We start from the raw sequence: 18,349 nt of genomic DNA on the forward strand, positions 1-18,349 counted from the left end.
GTCCTTCTTTCTACCGGTAATTTTCTCGGCGGGCCGAGGCACTTGGCTGGAATTTGACATCACAAATCTCCGTCGAAATCGTCCGATCGTCGACGGCTTAAAAGCCGCCGCTATGATTGCCGTCGGCGCTACCCGTCAGACAATGCGTCGATAAAGCAGGCAATGACATAATGTGACCGGATCGAGAGCAACAGACCGACTTGACGCCTAGTCCCAAAAGACCAATAGGCCATCGCCAAGATGGTGAAGGAAGCAGTAACTGTGAGAACAGTGCTGACTGCGCTCTTATATACAAGTTGGATGAACAAATAGCAGTCGCCCATATCTCTTCGATGCAGCGATTATGTCGGAGCTGTACAGAAGAGTGCTCTCGAATTTCTGGCGGGCGGGCTTTTCCACGATCTGGGGAAACCCTGACATGACCAGGGGAAACGACCAGGACCGTGCAAATCCACAAAAAACCTGGCAGCGGGAAGAACAAACTCTACGCGAAACTTAACGGAGAAGAGACGTGCCGTGGTTGCATAGCTGATCATCAATTATCTCATGAGTAGGACCGCCCTTGCAATTGGGTGCCGGCCCGCCAATGATCTTCAACAGCCCAGACCAGGCCTTTAAACCGAGACATACTAGAGCGACGCGTACAGTACACTAAGGGATGTCTTTCAGGTATACGCATGAGCTGGCAAGACCAAGACAGAGACAGGATCAAAACCGGATCCAGCGGGGTTGAACGTAGTCTCAAGTTGAGCAGACGTTTATTCCAGATGTGACAGGAGTTCTGAATGTGGGCATTTGCAACACTCGCAGTCTGCCAGTATGGATACACAAACGCCGGGAAATCAGGCATAAATCCGAGAAGCTGCTCCGAGAACCGTCCAAAGGGAGATGATCCCGGGAAAGCTGAAAAACTCTGCCGTTCTTAAACTCTAGCCGTCTTGGACATGAAGCATCCCAGGGCTCCACGACGTCTTGGTATACTGTAGGTTTTTAGTCATGAACACCACCTTTACAACGTCAACATACGGGTCTGGGCTCTGGGCTATCCCGTGCGAGCCGATGAAAAGTGAAGCCAACCCTGGCATGGGAAGCTAGGGGGCAGCGGAAACTCTCAGTCACAAGTCACATCAAAAGCGAAAGGTAAAATGGGAAGACCCCTGGGAAACCGAGCGATCCCGGTCCCCACACCTTCCAGGTTCACAAAGTCATTCGCCCCGCCAAAGCCACAGACAACTCCACCACCGTGGCCGTGCCGGCCCTCCGGCACAGAAGAAGTGGAGAATCCGTCCTGGCTCCGGCCCAATCACGGCGACGTCTATCCCTCCAAGACGACTGACATCATCGGGACCCACTTGCCCACAACCCTCATTCAGCCACAACGGCCTCCGTCATCAACGTCTGCAAACAGCGCCCCAGACCAAGAACCTGACGCCTGTCCTCCGTCATTGGGCGAATTGGCTTCAAACTTTGGGGGTGTTGGTGTGTGTGGTCAATACACCGACAGTGTGCGCAGTATCCATAGAACGTAAAGAACATGTTCCAGGAATAAACGGGGATGGGGCGGAGACAGCCAGCCCAAGACAAGCTTGAACAGCGCTGGACCTTGCCACGATCTACGCAATGGAGCGGGATCGGGCAGTCCATTTACCGGCAGACGGAGCAGGGAGGCAGCCCTTGTTTCCTTTCTTTCCTTCCATTTAACCTTTAATTCTTAAGGGTCTCGAACCTCCCTCCCCCCATTCGTTCACCTTGCCTCTATCTCATCCCACCTCACCTTTGGTATCCAGGGTGTAGACTTGAACAACAAAAAAAGGAAAATCCGCACAAAGTCAACCAAACAAACAAGTTTCCGTCTACACTGAACACATACAACCAGTCGGCCGAACCAAAGAAACAAAAAAGGAAGAAGCTCAACACACGCCGCAACAATGGGCTTCGCATTAAAATTCCTCCAGTGGTTCATCCGCGGCGTCCAGCTAGGCTGCTCCGTCCTCATCCTCGCAACCTTCTCCTACTTCCTCGCGACCCTCCACAACCACTCCCTCCCGATATCGAACTCTATCCGCGCCGTCGAGGGCATCTCGGGCGCCGCCACCCTCTACACTCTTGTCGGCCTCCTGCTGCTCTGCTGCCTCGCGGGGCTCGCCTTCACCTCCTTCATCGCCATCGTCCTCGACGTCGCCTTCATCGGCGCCTTCATCTACGTCGCCGTCGCAAACAAGGGCGGCGCCGGAACCTGCTCCGGCACCGTCAGTACCCCCTTCGGCGACGGCCCCGCCGACGGCGAGCCGACCAACACGGGAAGCGACGGCTGGACTCACCTCCCCAGTCTGCGCACGGCTTGTAAGCTGCAGACCGCCTGCTTTGCAGTCTCCATTGTCGCAATGTCAGTGTACTATCACCACTTTTGAAAGAACTCAGCTAATACATTCATATAGTTTCTTCTTCATCTTCTCCATTCTCGTTGAGGTCGCCCTCGCCCGTCACCACCGCAAGGAGAAGCGCTTTGGCCCCAGCCCCAAGAACAACTACACCTCGGGTTCGGGTACCAAGCCCGGCTTCTTCAGCAGCTTCCGTCGCCGTGGCCGCGCCGACGCTGCGACCAACGACAATGCGCTACCCATGCACACCAGCCCCGACCAGGTCCGCCCCAGCTACGCCACCGAGACCACCGCCGTCGCCCAGGATGCCGGCTACCCCAAGTACGAAGGCGCCTACGGCAACACCACAACGGCGACTGGCGGTGCCAACGGCTATGAGTACGGTCACGAGACTGGAACCACGCAGCCGCCCCCTCGGCACTACAACGATGGTGTTTACGACAGGGTTTAGATACGACTGAGACAGGAATTGAAACGAGACCACATAATGAGTTGAAGGAAGAATTGAAACTGGTCTAGGTTGGCAAAGATACCCAGGAAATTGAGGAGTTTTTGCCGTCGCTTTCGAGACGATGGCTTCTTGTTGCATTTTAGTCACGAATCAATTGATCACGTACATACATTGACCCAATCATGCACATAGTGAACTTGTTTGACTAATACTGTTGTCCTTTGATCGTGACTACGTTCGTAAACGTCATAAACTGCGTTTGAACCTCTGTGAGTGAGGCATTCGGTGCCTGGGTAGATTTATCTCCCCCAAGGGATCGCCCGGCACCGACCTTTAGCTTTTAATAACCTATTCCAGACACTCGTCAAGTGTCAGCATACCTCGTAACTTTGACGCTCAGGGTAATTTCATGGCCAGCCGGCCGCATCGTGCTCCCACTCACTATTTGCGCCATCGTCGGCCCCGACATCAGCCCAATTCATGTCCAGCTTCTCCAGCTCCCTTGTGAAAAAGTCTTGCTCCTCGCGCAGGGCCGCCCGTAGCTCGGCCGCAATCTTGTCTGGGTATCGCCGCACATTGAACCAGTGCGTCAGACTGCGCAATGCTTGCTCCAATGGCAGCGCCGAGTCCACCTCGGCATCAACGTCGCTGCCAGCTAACCACTCGTCACGCAGTTCAGGTCGGCAGTGTAAGTACACCGCCGTGATGACGCGCATGTTGCTCTGCCGCCACTTACGGCCGCAGTAGGGTACTTGGTTCTTGAACAGCTTCAAGGTGTATAGTCGGAGTTCTGGCTGGGGGATCTTGAGGGATTTGCGGAGGATGTTGGCAGATTTGTACTGCACCAGGAGAAGGTTCCGGTGAGCTTTGTGCTTGCAAATCTTTTGCATGATTCGCAGGTAGTTGATTAAGGAGAAGAAGTTTCTTCTCGAAAAATCAGTGATGGGCTCTGCTGGCAGGTCGCCGACAGGATATCCGAGCTCATCAACTTCAGGTCGCACCGCAGCTTGTCCTTCAAGCTTGCTGGTGTCGTCGCCATCGCGGGTAGCGGCAGTCGCGACGCGAGGCGGTGATCGCCTTCTCTTGATAGGTGGTGGCGCCGCTTCGTCCTCGCTCTCCTCCTCGTCCGGCTCTGCTTGTACAGGCGACTTCTCCTTGAATTTCGACCGCAGATTGCAGAAGTGGAAGAAGCTGATTAGTCAGTTTGTGTCGCGCGAGGATTGGTAACAACACACACCTGTTCTCTAGCCGGTCCGTTTTGCTGTCGACAACCTGTTGAACATCCTGATGGGCGAATAACTTGAGCACCAGCGGGAGGTAGTTAGAATCCAGCAAAAGTTGCGTCATGTACTCGGATTTCAAGATGTCTGCGGCCTGGTCAGTTTATGCCTCGGGTGGGACCAAGCATACTCACGAGAGACTCTGAGCCACTTCAATAGAAGCAGGAGAATACCGGTAATGGCCTTTGTAGTGATTTCCCGGGATCGCGCGGCATCGACCTCCTCCGGTGACATCTCAGGGAGCTCTGGAGGGCCACCTCCCGCTGAAGAGGGATCTTGGGGCTGCTGTTGTCTGTTAGGTCCAGCGCCGCCATTCATACCGCCATTGGCACCTCTGCCGGCCATGCTTGGGTGTTGTTGGCCTTGCGGAGGTTGCGACAACACAGCGGTGACGTTCATTAGTATCGGCCTCAGAAGGACGATTACAAGCGACTGCAGATGAGGGAGAGATTCTTTCTGCCGAAGTGTTAGTAAAACTCAGCTCAAAGTACCAAAACACTCACGTAGAAGCTTTCGACAGCAAGCAGACGTCGCTTGATCTCAACGTTGACTTTATCAGCCGAAGGGCCGCAGTCGATTTCGGGCTCCCGCATCGAAAGTTGCGCTTCTCTACGTTCCTCAGCTTTGGTCTCTGCCTTGAACGCAGCAATCTCCTGCTTCTCTTCAAGGGTCAGCCCCTCAAGGTCGAGGTTATCAACATCACTGTCGTCGCCATCTGCTTCCCATCCTCTCTCGAATCTGAGGAAGCTTTCGCGCTCTTCCCACAGCTGCCGTGTAGCACGGGTCATGCGAACCCTCTTGGCAAATAATTCGCCCGCCTCCAAGATGGACGCAGGAATATCACTGCCCTCCCACCTGCGACCAACAAGCTGTTCCTGCAAGCCAGCCCCACCTTTACCACCAGCGCTGTTGCTTGTGGCATCTAGAGGCGGGTACATGAAGGGGAAGTTCTGGTTCGTCTGGTAGTTTTGCTTTTTGCCGCCCTTGCCCCCAACACCAGGAGACGGCGGCGGTGATGGAGCCGGTGTCGCAATGTGCACGGGTTGATGCAAGATGGAAGCGCCGCCGCTTTGTGAGGTGGGCGGCCCGGGGAAAATCCCATTGGCTGCGCTTGTCCTCGTGGGCTGATTTGGAATGGGTGGAAGAAGGGTCGTGTTCTCAGGTTCTAGAGGAATGAGCGTCCGCGGAGGGACATAGGCCGGATACTTGGATGTAAGCTCTTGCCGGAACACATGGTAGTCTAGAGGCGACCGGATACTTGGATGTAAGCTCTTGCCGGAACACATGGTAGTCTAGAGGCGATGCTGTGATAAAGTCTTTGGACTTTGCATTGGGCGATTCATTTGTTGCCTTCTTCGCCTCGTCCACCTCTTTTGTGCCGCCGAAAACGAGGAGAATAGTTTTCCAGAAGAGCAAAAAAATCTATACTTGTTAGTATGGATTGTGTGCGGCACCAATCATCGTACCTGGCTGGATGGCATCAAGTTCCCATCGTCCCAACGCAGCTTCGAGGTTGCGAGTGACATAAAATCAACCAGTCCAGGTTTGAGAGAAACTAGCAGCAGTTAGTCGAGCCTTTCCTAGATCGATAGAGTACGAGTGACTTACGAAGCTCGGATCTTGTAGCCTCTAGCTCATTGGGGAAGCTCAGTGCCTCCTGAATAATGACATACATGATGGTCATAAGATTAATAAGCTCATCCTGGGCCTCTTGGGCGCCGCCGGGCTGGACGAGACGAGCATCATCCGACCTGCTTGAGTTAGCTTACATTGTAAGACAAACCGCCCGGACTACTCACCAAAATACATCAAAGCAACTTTGCAGAGCCGACCAAACAGTGTTAATGCCGTCCAAAGAGGTTAAGAAGCTGATGCTTGATCTGATAGCCTCCAATTGTGTCGCACTGGCAGCCGACCTCCTGTCACCTACAGTGTCAGGCGTCGACGTATCGCCCCATCGACCTAGCACTAGGTACAGAACTTTGCCAATATGCGCAGAACGTTGTGTCGGGTCCTTGACTTGAAGACCATCTAGGGCATCTAGCGTGAACTTGGCCTTTGTCTGGTGGTCCGTCTCTTCCCAAGTTGTCTGTATGTCGTAATCGTGCTGCCACTGCCATTCGAAAGCTCGCTGAGCAGCGTTCAATCGCACCCATTGCCAAAACTGATAAACAAACCATTCGTCAACCTCCTCGTCGTGGACACCCATGTCATTGTAGACGAAATCGTAGGCGACAGGCTCGCCACGACTGAACTCGGCAACGATTTTACGAAGCTGCAATAACGACAGTGAGTCGGTAGGCTGCTGGGGTTCGGGCGCAGGAGGCATTGGGGCCGGGGGTATCGGAACTGGGGCCGGAGCTGGAGACGGTGCAGACGAGTTTCTCTGCAAGGACGGTCGTGGAGGAGGAGGAGGAGGAGGTGGATTGCTTGCATCGGGACCAACGTCTGCGACAACAGCATCCGCTACCATGGCATCTGTAACATCGCCAGTCGGTGGAGGTTCGTTTTCGGCGGCGGCGCCATCGTTGGCAGGCCGCGATGGCCACAGAGAGTTCATCCTGTGAGGAAGTGTATCATGCTCTAAGAGGTTGTTGGTAGACAAGGAGCAGTCGAGTGTGCTTCATCCGGGGAGATTTACGGAACGAAGAAGGAACACCTCGCGTCAATAATGTGTCGAATCGTGTTGCGGGCGAAGTTTCGGTTGCTCAGCGCGAAAGCATTCTGACGTGGTCGTGGTGAAGATGCAGCTACCAGGAGGGATGCTGTTTGCGCAGCAGCTTGTGATTGGTCAAACAGCTGCTTCTTGGTGATTTGGCGGGGTGTACCTCAATAGACGACCCAGCTCCTTATCGCTTATCGATTGTCGCATGTCTTATCTGGTAGAACATTGGGTACCTCTTTAAGGTACCTAAGGTAGGTCATCTCCTCTTAGGGTATCATCCGGACTTTCCAGTAAATACCTTACCTGCCATACGGAGTACTTGGGATAGGGCATTCCTCACTCGAACAGGAAGTGGAGGAGTGACATGTGCCTGGCGACGCTTGTCGCTTACATTGCATTGCATGGGCAAATAAACTCATTCGAGGCGGCCAAGGTGATGGAGTGATCGTCTCATGTTAGATACCGGTAGTACGCGAGCAGCACCACCCGATGTTAATCAGCAGTCAGCAACCCAATGGGTGTCTAGCTTTAGATCCTTACTGCGCAGACTTTCCCCCAAGAGTAAACAGATGGTCATGCGGACGTCCGCAAGGTCAACTCGGTTGGTTTTAGGTCTTGACCCGTTGGCTACCTGGCGCCTACCTCTTTCTTGATTCCCTGGTGTACTATATCTCAATCACAGAGGTAAAGTGCCGAAGGACTGCAAAGCTGACAAGTGCAGAAATATAAAATTCTTGGTGCGTTTACTTGGCCAGCCCGTGAACCAGTCTGGTTCTGAGGTACGAGTCCCACCGCCTAAAACAGCAACGACGTCAGCGACTTGTCCCCCTACCGCACCGGTTCTTCGGCAGCACAGGCCATGGACAGCAGATAGGTAGGCCCCCCACCTCACTAATCCTGCCCGCAGGGAGGAAATCGACTTCCATGTTGGTCAGCTCGGCCCACTCCGGGCGAACCAGCACCCTAATGCCTACGGACGATGCTGCAATCATCACTAACACCTTGGCCCCGCTGATTGAAGAAGCTTCCACCCGTTGAAGCTGAGGTGGGCAGCTCTTACTCTGCAACCTCTTCTACCTCTTTAGTTTCCTTGGATAAATTTACCTATCACTTCTCCGAGTCACGCTTTTTAGAACCAAACCTTTGTTCACTCATTGTCTGAGCCTCGGCATCGGCAGCAACCTGGATCCTAGTTTCTTTTCATTCATACTTTCGGGAAACGTGCCTCGGGGTTACAATCGCGAACACTCTCTGCATGCCCAATTGCCTCATTGCCACTGCATATGGGCACTGTACGACGCAAAGAAGAGAGAGACAGCAGCTTGATAACTTTCTCTTTGCGAACGCGGTCGAAATAAACCTTCAATTTGCCGACGATTGAGCCTGCTTTTCAACGTTCTCAAAACCACTTCCGTTTTCAATCCGCTGCTAGTGCTGTGAGACCGCATCGAAGTCGTCTACAAGTACCAACCGCGATCAAGCTACCCCGCCATCGTCGCGACTTTGCCAACTTGTTTCGCCTTCTTCGTCATTGCGACGCTCTTTCTGCAGCAAATGGGTGCCGAGACTACCAACGACGAGACGGAGAAGCGTGTTGGCTTTGAGAAAGAGGAGGATGCGCACTCAAGCGGAAGTGACGATGACTACCAAAAGGCTGTTGAGGTATGTGGATTTGCAAGCATCATACCAAACAGCATGCCTTGTATTAAGACTGTGATAGGTCACTTTTGATCCTGGAAACCCTTACCGGCGCAAAAGCTCTCTAGTCACGTCAGAGTCTTCCAGACCTTTGCCGCGACACCCTAGCCAGAGAACTGAGTGCATCGTACACCAGTTCCTCGAAAGCCAGAGAAAAGCTCGAAACGCGGTAGCCTCCGCCAGCAACCATGGTTCTCGGTCGAATTCAGTATCAAGCGCCTCGAAAGCAACCACGGACAACTACCACCACGGTCATCCCACTTATGAGAACTCTCATCGACATGTCGGTGCCTGTGACGTATCTGGGGAATCGAGCATGTCGAAGACTGTTGAGCCTAAGGGACGGCTCGCTAAGCAAAGAGCGTCTATTCTGGCTGCCGATAGCCCCGAAGGCAGTGACGTTGGCCAGGCCGACGAAAAGTCCTGGCGATCCGAGATTACCAAGTCTGCTTCGCAAATCGACCTCGCCCATTCTGACGACGACGACGAGCTGCACAGCCGACTACTCACCAAGAAGCAGCTTAGTGAAATGGCTTGGGGAGTCCGAGAGCTTAGCAGACGGCTCAGCAGTATGCGCATCAGATTCCGCGTAAAGACGATTTTTCTCCTGACCAAGATCCACGATGCGGATCTGATCGCGCGCACACGGGAACTGACCAAATGGCTCCTGTCACATGAGCGGGATGTTGTGTATACAGTCTACGTGGAAGAAAAGTTCAAGGACAACAAAAAGTTCAATGCAACGGGGATAGTTGAAGAGCTCAAGAAAGGCGTTGCCGAGTCGGGAGCATCGAAACCTGGGACAAGCGAGGAAGGCATATCGAAGCGTCTCCGGTACTGGAATGAAGACATGTGTCGGAACCGGCCGCACATGTTCGACTTTGTCATTTCATTGGGCGGCGACGGTACCGTACTCTATGCCAGCTGGCTATTCCAGCGCATTGTCCCGCCGGTGCTGAGCTTCTCCCTCGGCAGTTTGGGTTTCCTGACGAAATTCGATTTCGAGGACTACCAAAGCATCCTCGAGAATGCCTTCAATAAGGGTGTTACAGTGAGCTTGCGGTTGCGGTTCGAGGGAACCATCATGAGGAGCCAAACGAGGAAACAACTGGTGGACGGTGATGAGAGCAGCTCGAGCCAAGACGACGACGGGCGAAAGCTTGACCTCGTCGAAGAGCTAGTGGGCGAGGAGAGGGAAGATGAACATACCCACAAACCAGACGGAACTTTTGAGATATTGAATGAGATTGTCGTCGATCGTGGTCCAAATCCAAGTAAGTCCTCGACCATGCTTCCCTGCCGAGCGAACTCTAGATTGCTGACCCTGTGACCCCAATAGCAATGTCGTACACTGAAATTTTCGGTGACGACGAACACTTCACCTCCGTTTTGGCAGACGGCATTTGCGTTTCGACCCCAACGGGCTCCACCGCCTACAACCTGGCGGCCGGCGGCTCACTCTGTCACCCAGAAAACCCCGTCATGCTCGTAACTGCCATCTGCGCACACACGCTCTCGTTCCGTCCCATCATCCTACCCGATACCATTGTTCTTCGTGTAGGCGTGCCCTACGACGCGAGGACCAACTCGTGGGCCAGCTTCGACGGCCGCGAGCGCGTTGAGCTATTTCCCGGAGACTACGTGACGATCAGTGCCAGCCGTTATCCCTTTGCCAGCGTCCAGGCTCAGGGTCGGCGCAGCGAAGACTGGGTCAACAGTATCAGCGGCAAGCTAGGGTGGAATACGCGCCAAAAGCAAAAGGAATACAAAGAATGGGAGAGGTAGATCCGTTCGTCCAGGGAATCAACGACCAACGATAGAAAGTCCAGAAAAGTTCCACGATACCCAGAGTCCAAAGGCTTGGCTTCGGATAGCAACTTTCCGAGCGACTGTCAGTCGGCAAGCTGTCACCACAACCAAGAGCTCACATGGTCGCACACAGACGACGAGGATGGGCACTTTGGCACATTTCAAATCTTTTGTCACTTGCCGCGTGGCCAGCCCAAGAAGAAAGCACACTCACTGCAATTACAGTTCTGCCCTACGGAGGACTATAAATCCAAACGCCAAGCCCCGGAGATGGTCCACGTCTTCGAGAGAACCTCTTTCTGAGTCTTTCAGAGGTGAGAACATCCCGTCTTCGGGAGGGTGGCCACTTGGCCTCCGAGAACGAAGGTCGACTAGGTTCACGAACGCAACTAAGCTTTGCCTTTAAGCTTGGCACTACGTCTTTCAGCCTAGCCTGAGTGCGATGTGAGTTGCGAGCAAGAGAGGATGAGCTCCGAGAAATCATAGCAACACTGCCGTCTCAGTAGCAATTCATTTGTCCATATGGCTTCGAGGCGGGCTCAGGGCGTCGTTTTCGTGCTCGCCATTTACGATTTTTTCTCCCACGTTGGTCGATATTCCTCCATCCCATCAAGTCTACAACGAGAAACAGCCCGACAAGCAGACTGTGCGCAGGAAGCAGACAACATCACCCGGACGATGGGCAGACATACTCATCTCTGCGGGTGTCAAGGTGTTTCCTCCCCCCAAAGACACGAAGGGAAAACCGCAAACCCAGGGCAATCCACGCCAAACCCGACAAAACAAACGCGGCAAGCTAAAACACCGACCGGCGTCACCCGCCCAACCTCGCTGGCCCTACGACTCACAGAGCAGGGCACCTTACCCAAGGCCTTGCCCTCACTTACGAATAGGCCGCCCGCGGGCTTTCGCAGCGCATCTATTGCCCGCTCGGTCGTACCCGCGGATACCCTTGGTCATGGGTCTGGCTTCTTCCCTTGGCTTCCTCTTCCTCCCACCTCCCGCAGAACCAGGATGGCCCCTGAGTCGTGCGCTGACAAAGGAAACGCTACAATTCTCCTATTGGGTCTTTTTTCCCCCTGGGCGATTTCAGCATGGATACCGCCGATGGGTTGTATGCGGCTCTAATAGTATCTACTAGGGTGATGGGACTTGTGACAGATGCTGCGACGTCCCGCTGGTCCCATGTTCGCCGGCAACACAATGGAACGTCTCACAACCACAACAACTCGGAACCGATCGCCATACGTCCACAGGCGGTCAATCGGCGGCTTTTTTTGCCCTTTGAGCTGCAGGTTCCACATAATGCCTACATGTTTTTTTTATGCAGGAACCGCCACGCAGAGCCGACTTCTGGTCGATTTTTCGCTTGAGACGAAACAGGCATTTTTGATTTCCGGTCGTTTCTACCAAGGTATGCTACATGCACTAAAAAAAGGAACTCTCGAGGAAAGCATAGCAGACAGAAGTCGGAGCTATCAATAATCGCTGGGCAATGTTTGGGTAGATGGCAAAGAGGTATTTTTTGAGATAGAGAAGAACAAGAAGAAAAAAAAGGTCCAGATACACAACCACTCGATACGCCGCCGCCGCCGCTGCCCGCCACAGCTAGTAAGGAGAAATAACGTTTCCAACTATCAGTGAGGATTGTACACGCCGAATGCTAGTGATTTGTCTAGAACGAACACCCACACCACCTTTCCCAAAATGTTTGATATCATGGCGTAAAAATAAAAAAGACAAGGAGGTTTTGAGGCCCGTAAAAAGCGAAGGCAAGCCGAGACCCATTGTGTGTACGCGTGAGCCGTTTGTGTATAGTGAGCCGATTACTCAGGCGAGTGAAGAGTAGCGGAAGGATCTCGGCGAGGGATTAGGGCTGAGGCCGGGAATCGTAAATTTTTGAATGAGGTAAGGAGGCGAAGAAACAAATCGTGGCAACGTTCTCAATTTTGGGGGTTTGGTTGAATAAACTCTTTTTGGGTTTCCAGGATTACACACGTGAGAAGAGCAATCTACTGCTCATCCTCCACATCATCGGCCTGAGTCTCGACAAAGGTCATGGTGACGCCCTCACCGCTGACGTTCAGGTTGACGGTGTCAATGGCACCGCCGCTGACGCCTCGTGAGTTAAGCTCCTCAACTGCGCGCTTGACGACGTTGTTGTTGGTGGCGGGAACGACTTGGGAAACAGGGACGGAAGGATCGCGGGCAACGAGCTTCTCAGGGGTCATCTCGACGCCTATTCCGTAGTGATTAGCCGCGTGTGCCTCGAGTGTTCCGAGACTTGTTTGTTACTTACCAGCAGGAACGCCGGAGCGAACGTACATGGTGGTGACCTTGGCACGGCGGCGAGGGGGCTGCTGGGCCTCGTCGGAGCGGGCCTTGACCTTCTGCTGAGCAACAATAGCGCCGGCAGGGCGGGGTGCAGCGGGGGTAGCGGGTGCGGCCTCAGCGGCGCCTCCGGTTCCAGGACGAGCTGCTGCTTGCTGGTTGTTGTCGACGATCATGCCGACACCAGAGCCCTCCTTGCCAGTGCCAAGCTGGACCTTGGGTCCCTTAGTGAGGGCAACCTCGGCGTACTTCAGGGCGCGATCGAAACCGGAGAGATCGCGCTTCTCGGCGGGACGGGCTTTGGTAAGCTGCACACGGGGAGCGATCTCCTTGCCCATTCCTTGGAGGGCTGCAATGGCTTGGGCCTGGTTGGAGAGGTGATATGTTAGCTGATATTGGTCTGATAGTACTAGCGTCCGTGTGTGTCCCGTACACACAGACATGAGCCGCCCGAAAGCTAGAAGATTCCACTAACCTCGTTGATCTGGTTGTCCGCGGACGAAGCAGTCACCGGCGTAGCACCTCCGACTGAAGCAGCGGCTTGCTGAGCAGGCTGCTGAGGGGCGGCAGCCGGGGTAGCAGGTGCCGCGGGAGCGGCAGGGGCGGCGGCCGGAGCATTCGCAGCACCTTGAGCAGCATTAACTGCGGCGCCCTCCAGTACGTTCATCAACTGGGAGACGTCGTTTCTACCGCCAAATGAAATTTCACCATCACCCACCACCAAGGCAGGTGAATAAGCGCCCAAGTTGATGTTCAAGGGCAGAGCGTTGAGCTGAGCGGCCAGGCCGGCAACGGCGAAGATGTAGCGGTTGACCATCTTGTCGATCTGTTCGGGTAGTCGGTATGTCTTGGTGTGATTCGGGTAGAACGGCTCTTGGAAGAAGAGGCGAAGGGTGGTCTGCGGGACGGTGACACTAAATAATAGGCGTAGAGTTGTATAATAAGGACACGACCAGCGGAAGAATTGAAGAGAGCTTTTAAAAGTCTTGAAGAAGAGAGAGAAGAAAACCGAGAAGAGACAGGATACCAGTCGAGCACAGCTAAAGAAGAAATAGAAGAAAAGATCTGAAAAAAAGCACGAGAATTTAGCTTTCATATATTTCCCCACGAGCCAAGATGGATGAGTTGAGACTGGAGACTAGCCACATGCTTGAGACACAGCCGCCAAGATGCCAAGAGATAGAGTCCCGTCGAAAGCCTCAAGTCGGTCGTGGGCCCTCAGACATTAGCAGAGGGGGCTACCGTCTGGGGTAGGCTCTTGATCGAGTCGGTACGGAGGCGCAGGCAGGGGGTGGTCATCGTGGTCGAGGTGGGATTGCCCAGCTGGAAAGCTCCGAATAGCGCCAAGGGATGGCCGAGGGACGAGTAGGCTAGCGATGGTACATTGTAGACAATCCGCCCAGCGGGACTGGATATTGTTCAGCGTGAGGTCCAAGCAGTCAGCGACGCAGTCGAGGCATGAAACGCAGGTGACACCAGAGACAGGCAGCGAGCCAATTGGGCAGGTCGGTTTGGGATATCCATCTGGGAGGCCAGCCGCGGTCGAGTGTGCAAGAGGAGGGCGATTCGAGACCAAGCTTGACGGAGAGACCTGACTAGGAGGTCTTGGCATCGTCGCCGTGCCTCTATGCGATGGCCGAGAGATGTCAGGTAAGATGCCAATTTTGGCCCAGAGATCCACGCTCTGATGTTGCCAGGGCATGGGAGGGCATGGGTGACCCCCCGGGACGCGTAGACAGATCCGACTCGACTCTCTGGCAGATGGTCAAGGGACGCAGTATTTGCAGAGTGGGTCAGTCGCTCATGAGACTTTGCCAAGCACTCCTGCGATGGTAGCTGGGACGTGCACCACAACGATACTGCCCATTTCTCTGCGTCTCTCCGTTGATTTCTGCTTGGGTGGATGGGACGAAGGTGGCGGGTGAGCAGCAGCCTAGACGATACTCGGTGTTGGTGGATTTCGAAAGGATCAATTCAGAGGGCTCAGAATCCCGTGTAGCATCTAAGCATACCTTCATGGTTGTGCCAAGGGGCGGATTATTCTCTTGGCACTTGGCGGGTCGCCGTATGGCCGGTGTCGTCTTCCGTCTGGTACCATCTTTACTACTTGCTGCCCCCCTCAGCAGGGCAGACTATCGAGCATCGATGCAACGGCCAAGAAGCACAAGAGATCTCCCCGGTATTGGCGTTGTCGGGTGCCGCGGCGGATGGAGTCTCCAAGCCCGCCAAGTGGCCAAGGGCAATCAGCCACGTCCCGGCCGTGTAACCTCTTGGTCCGCGGCACGCCGCACAGGTGAGAGACGCATACTCAGGACGCAGAGCCGCTAAAGCTAAAGACTGAGGAAAGAGTGAATCGGGTTGTTTTCTCTAGCGAGTCGTGCACAGCGCTGTTCGGCCCGCCTTCTCTACCCAATTGCCGGGATGGTGTCCCTGGCGAATGTTTCCTCAACTCCAGGTTGCGGATGATGGAAAGACGTCTAGTGGTGGGCAGAGGGGCAAACGCATGACAGTCGTGCCCCGATGGTTTGCCAATTGTCAAGTGTCAGGAGGAGCCCCAAGAACCCCGTGGGACGGTACAAAGCGAAAAAAGGGTCCAACTGCATTCCGTGACAGAGTCTTGGGCCGGGTGGATGGAGAGAGACTGGGATGCAATGCAGAGAGGACAGACGAGTTCGACCGAGCATGGGGAGTCTGAGGTCGATTGACTGTGATTGCAGTGCGGTACCGTTGGAGTGCCCAGTGTCGAGTGCTGGATTTTCTGGCCTGGTGCGACACTCTCCCATACTTCTGCCCGTGTCTGAGACTTCGGAGTTGCGTGATAGTCGCCGTCGTAAGGATTCCGCTGATGGTGGTCGTCTGTACATTGTTGTTTGCTCGGGCTACGTTTTGTAGCCAAAATTAGCATTGGGAACCGGGGACATCAGACCAAGCCCCTATTTTCCCTAACCTTGAACGGGAAAGAGTCTGTTTTGCGGTTCTTGTGTAATGTGTACTCCGTATGGGCGGTTTGCGGCTTGCCCCGTGACACACCATGTTCGCGAGTCTTCAATGCAGGCTGGTGGGTTGAGGCCTGCAGGATATGCCCAGTTCGAAGCGAACATGCACGTGCCTGACCCGCCTGGTTTCCGGCGAGAAGAAGGCAAACGAACCGGGGGAGAGCCTGAAGGCATTCAGATTCCGCAAAGTCAATGAGCCGGAAGTCGAATCGGTGTCGTTGCCCATAATCAGGATTGCTGTCTGTGTGGTGCCTCATTGTTTGTATGGTAGGACCGTTGCAAAGACTTTGTTGGGTGTGGAAGGAAAGAGTTCGCGCTTGCCTCAAGGACAGGGCGAGGTTTCTAGGCTGCAAATAGAGACTCTGACAGGTTTTCTTCCTGCCTTGCCAAACGCCTAAACTCTGCTGACCGGCTCCTGCCTGTCACATCTACCTGCATCGCTCACCTCAGGTTTCTCACCAAGCGCATCCCGTGCGTGCCCTTTTTGCTCTGTACCTTACATCAAATCTGCATCCAACGTACGGACGTACCTCACAGAAGCTAAGGTATGGAAGGTTCTAACATTCGGCTAGATTTCTCATCAGCCTGGAAAAAGTGTGGCATCCATTCATTCTTGATTTGATGCAGCTAATCTTTGACTTGGCATTAGGTTAACCAGCCGAAAGGCTACAATGCGGCAGCTGTCGCCATCTTAGTGCACCGTCTGTGATCAACTGTCATCTCCTTTCCGCCATGTGGTCCGGCTTCGAGTGTGGAGGGAAGGAAGAATAAAGCTTCGTCCGGAAGAGACGGCGCGGAATGGCTGGTCTTGGGAGTCTAAAGTCTTGGAAACCAGCCTGTCAACCACTTGTGGCACGTCTTGGGCAGCGCGAGTCCTTCCGCATAAGCAACTCTCCAGCGGCCCCATTCCCAATGTTGCAGCTTCATTTTCTGGGGAGCAAGTCTCTCTTCGCCATTGGGTCCGCAAGCCGATGCTCAAAAGACAAGAGTTTACCAAGACCATCCATCGTCGCTCTTGGCTGCGTCCAAGTGTTGTCATTTCGTCCACCCTCTACGAACAGACTGACTCTAAATCTCTTGAGTCTGGGGGCCAAAACTCCGGGCAGCCTGGCCTAGATGGTAATGGCCGCGAATTCTGCACCGGAATCGTTTGTTTCGAGAATCGAGACCTGGTCAACACAAGCTTACTTGACTATTCCATCTTGGCTCTCGTCCAGAGTCGTAGTCTTACCCCTGAAGGCGTCCATGCACCCTACGATCCCATCCACCTGCAACGTTGGTCGTCGACAAATGTTGCCTCTTCCAAGTGCCGACAGAGGAAGAGGAGCCATGATGGCATGGGTTTGTCGCTCCAGCGAGAACGAACTCCCCCGTTCTACATGGACCCCGGGCTCGTTGGCCAGGAATCACAACGGCGGATGTTCCCAAGGGTTACACTCCTCGTCTTTGCCGATAATCGTCGCCCGCCCCGGTTGCGCAAGGCCCTACACACCAAAACACGCTTACCTCTTCGGACGGATGCACCGTCACTGCCTCAAGCTTTCTGTCATCCAAGCCCCTTGGACGCAAATCTCGGTGCTCACAGTCGGCCAAGCCGGTCAAACGGCACTAGAATGCAACTCGAGCGATTGTGACAGCACCAGCAGCCGCGGTGATCTCCTATGAGAGACCAGCAACAATTCCAGGCCGCGCACATTTGGTCTCATTCGTCGCATATCCTCCAGACAATCCGAAAATAGCCCTCGCGGGTGATCTGAGACGTTCGCGAACCTCGACCGCTATCTGATTGAACTCTTAGACGAACTGGTTTACATCGGTGCTCCATTCATGCGTTCGGACTACCTAGGCCAGCCAGCAACTCGGAACCTATTGCGAACGTTGTGGCGGGCTTCTAAAAAAGGGACTCTTCTAAAGGGCCTTCTAAGCAGCATCAAATGTCATTGTCTCAGGAACTCGCCTGTACGATGTACGGGGTAATTACCGCAAGGTTCCTCCAAGATGGACATATTGTCCGCCACCCTCTGGGTCTCTTTCTTGTTTGGTGGCTGGGCTGAGTGGATGGTCGAACCCAAGCTGTGCTGTGGGCTCCGTCCCCAAACGCACCCAAAACAGCGAAACATCGCGGGATATCTCCCTGGCACTTGCGCGTCGCTTATCGTACACGCCAAGGCCAACCCTCAGACGCGCCAGTTGGTCTAGCCGGTCTGGAAGACGCGGGAGGAAGGGGAGGACACCTTTTGATTGTCCCGGAGCCCTGGACCAATTCACCAATACAATGTCTTGACTCGTCTCCGCGTTTCCACCATCCACCATCCACGAGCTGTCTCTGGTAGCGCTGCCGCAGGTATCCTATATCGTGGACGGAATATTACTACAGCCGGTCCAGACGCTGCTTTGGGGGGGCTCTTGGCACCGCAAATTTCGCCTCAAACGTCTCTCGACGTCCGGACTAGTGTCCGCCCCCTTCCTCAACCAAGTTCTTACACTCACCATGCAGTCACCGAGACTTCACTTGAAGATAATCAGGGGAAATTTCCCTCATGCGTGCATTGCATTCACTGCACCTCAATTACTCGACAAGGCTCGACAAGTTGCTGAAATCATCGGATCGCCTTGCTAAGAGGTCGACGGAAAAGGATGATTCGCCGATCCCAACTTGTGACTGGCCAGCGCCAAACTGTCGTGCGGCGTGCCGCGCTGATGGTGCAGTAGCCGCGTCTTACAGTATGTCGCCTACG

General features: G+C 54.2%; 4 protein-coding genes across 4 annotated transcripts; 2 read left to right on the forward strand and 2 right to left on the reverse strand.

The window, feature by feature from the left end:
• The first annotated feature begins 1,505 nt into the window (after positions 1-1,505).
• On the forward strand, positions 1,506-3,013 carry HER10_EVM0009891 (uncharacterized protein). The gene is made up of 2 exons (XM_035479363.1): positions 1,506-2,386; positions 2,439-3,013. Exons 1-2 carry the CDS (start codon positions 1,929-1,931, stop codon positions 2,830-2,832), a joined length of 852 nt encoding a protein of 283 aa, XP_035333167.1. The 5' UTR covers positions 1,506-1,928; the 3' UTR covers positions 2,833-3,013.
• Positions 3,014-3,172: 159 nt separating this feature from the next.
• On the reverse strand, positions 3,173-6,672 carry HER10_EVM0007253 (uncharacterized protein; the record flags this gene model as incomplete). The annotated part of the gene is made up of 8 exons (XM_035476813.1): positions 3,173-3,192; positions 3,275-4,023; positions 4,070-4,199; positions 4,247-4,568; positions 4,616-5,404; positions 5,579-5,667; positions 5,721-5,863; positions 5,912-6,672. 8 exons carry the CDS (start codon positions 6,670-6,672, stop codon positions 3,173-3,175), a joined length of 3,003 nt encoding a protein of 1,000 aa, XP_035332854.1.
• Positions 6,673-8,331: 1,659 nt separating this feature from the next.
• HER10_EVM0011912 (ATP-NAD kinase) lies at positions 8,332-10,260 on the forward strand (the record flags this gene model as incomplete). The annotated part of the gene is made up of 3 exons (XM_035481324.1): positions 8,332-8,439; positions 8,498-9,749; positions 9,815-10,260. The coding sequence occupies 3 exons, from the start codon at positions 8,332-8,334 to the stop codon at positions 10,258-10,260; spliced, it is 1,806 nt and encodes a 601-aa protein (XP_035333432.1).
• A 2,036-nt stretch (positions 10,261-12,296) lies between these two features.
• On the reverse strand, positions 12,297-13,432 carry HER10_EVM0012750 (uncharacterized protein; the record flags this gene model as incomplete). Its single annotated transcript, XM_035482136.1, has 3 exons — positions 12,297-12,523; positions 12,584-12,980; positions 13,091-13,432. 3 exons carry the CDS (start codon positions 13,430-13,432, stop codon positions 12,297-12,299), a joined length of 966 nt encoding a protein of 321 aa, XP_035333546.1.
• Between the last annotated feature and the right edge of the window lie 4,917 nt (positions 13,433-18,349).

This window comes from Colletotrichum scovillei (genome assembly GCF_011075155.1).
Source record: "Colletotrichum scovillei strain TJNH1 chromosome Unknown Contig00006, whole genome shotgun sequence".
NCBI classification, from domain to species: Eukaryota; Fungi; Ascomycota; class Sordariomycetes; order Glomerellales; family Glomerellaceae; genus Colletotrichum; species Colletotrichum scovillei.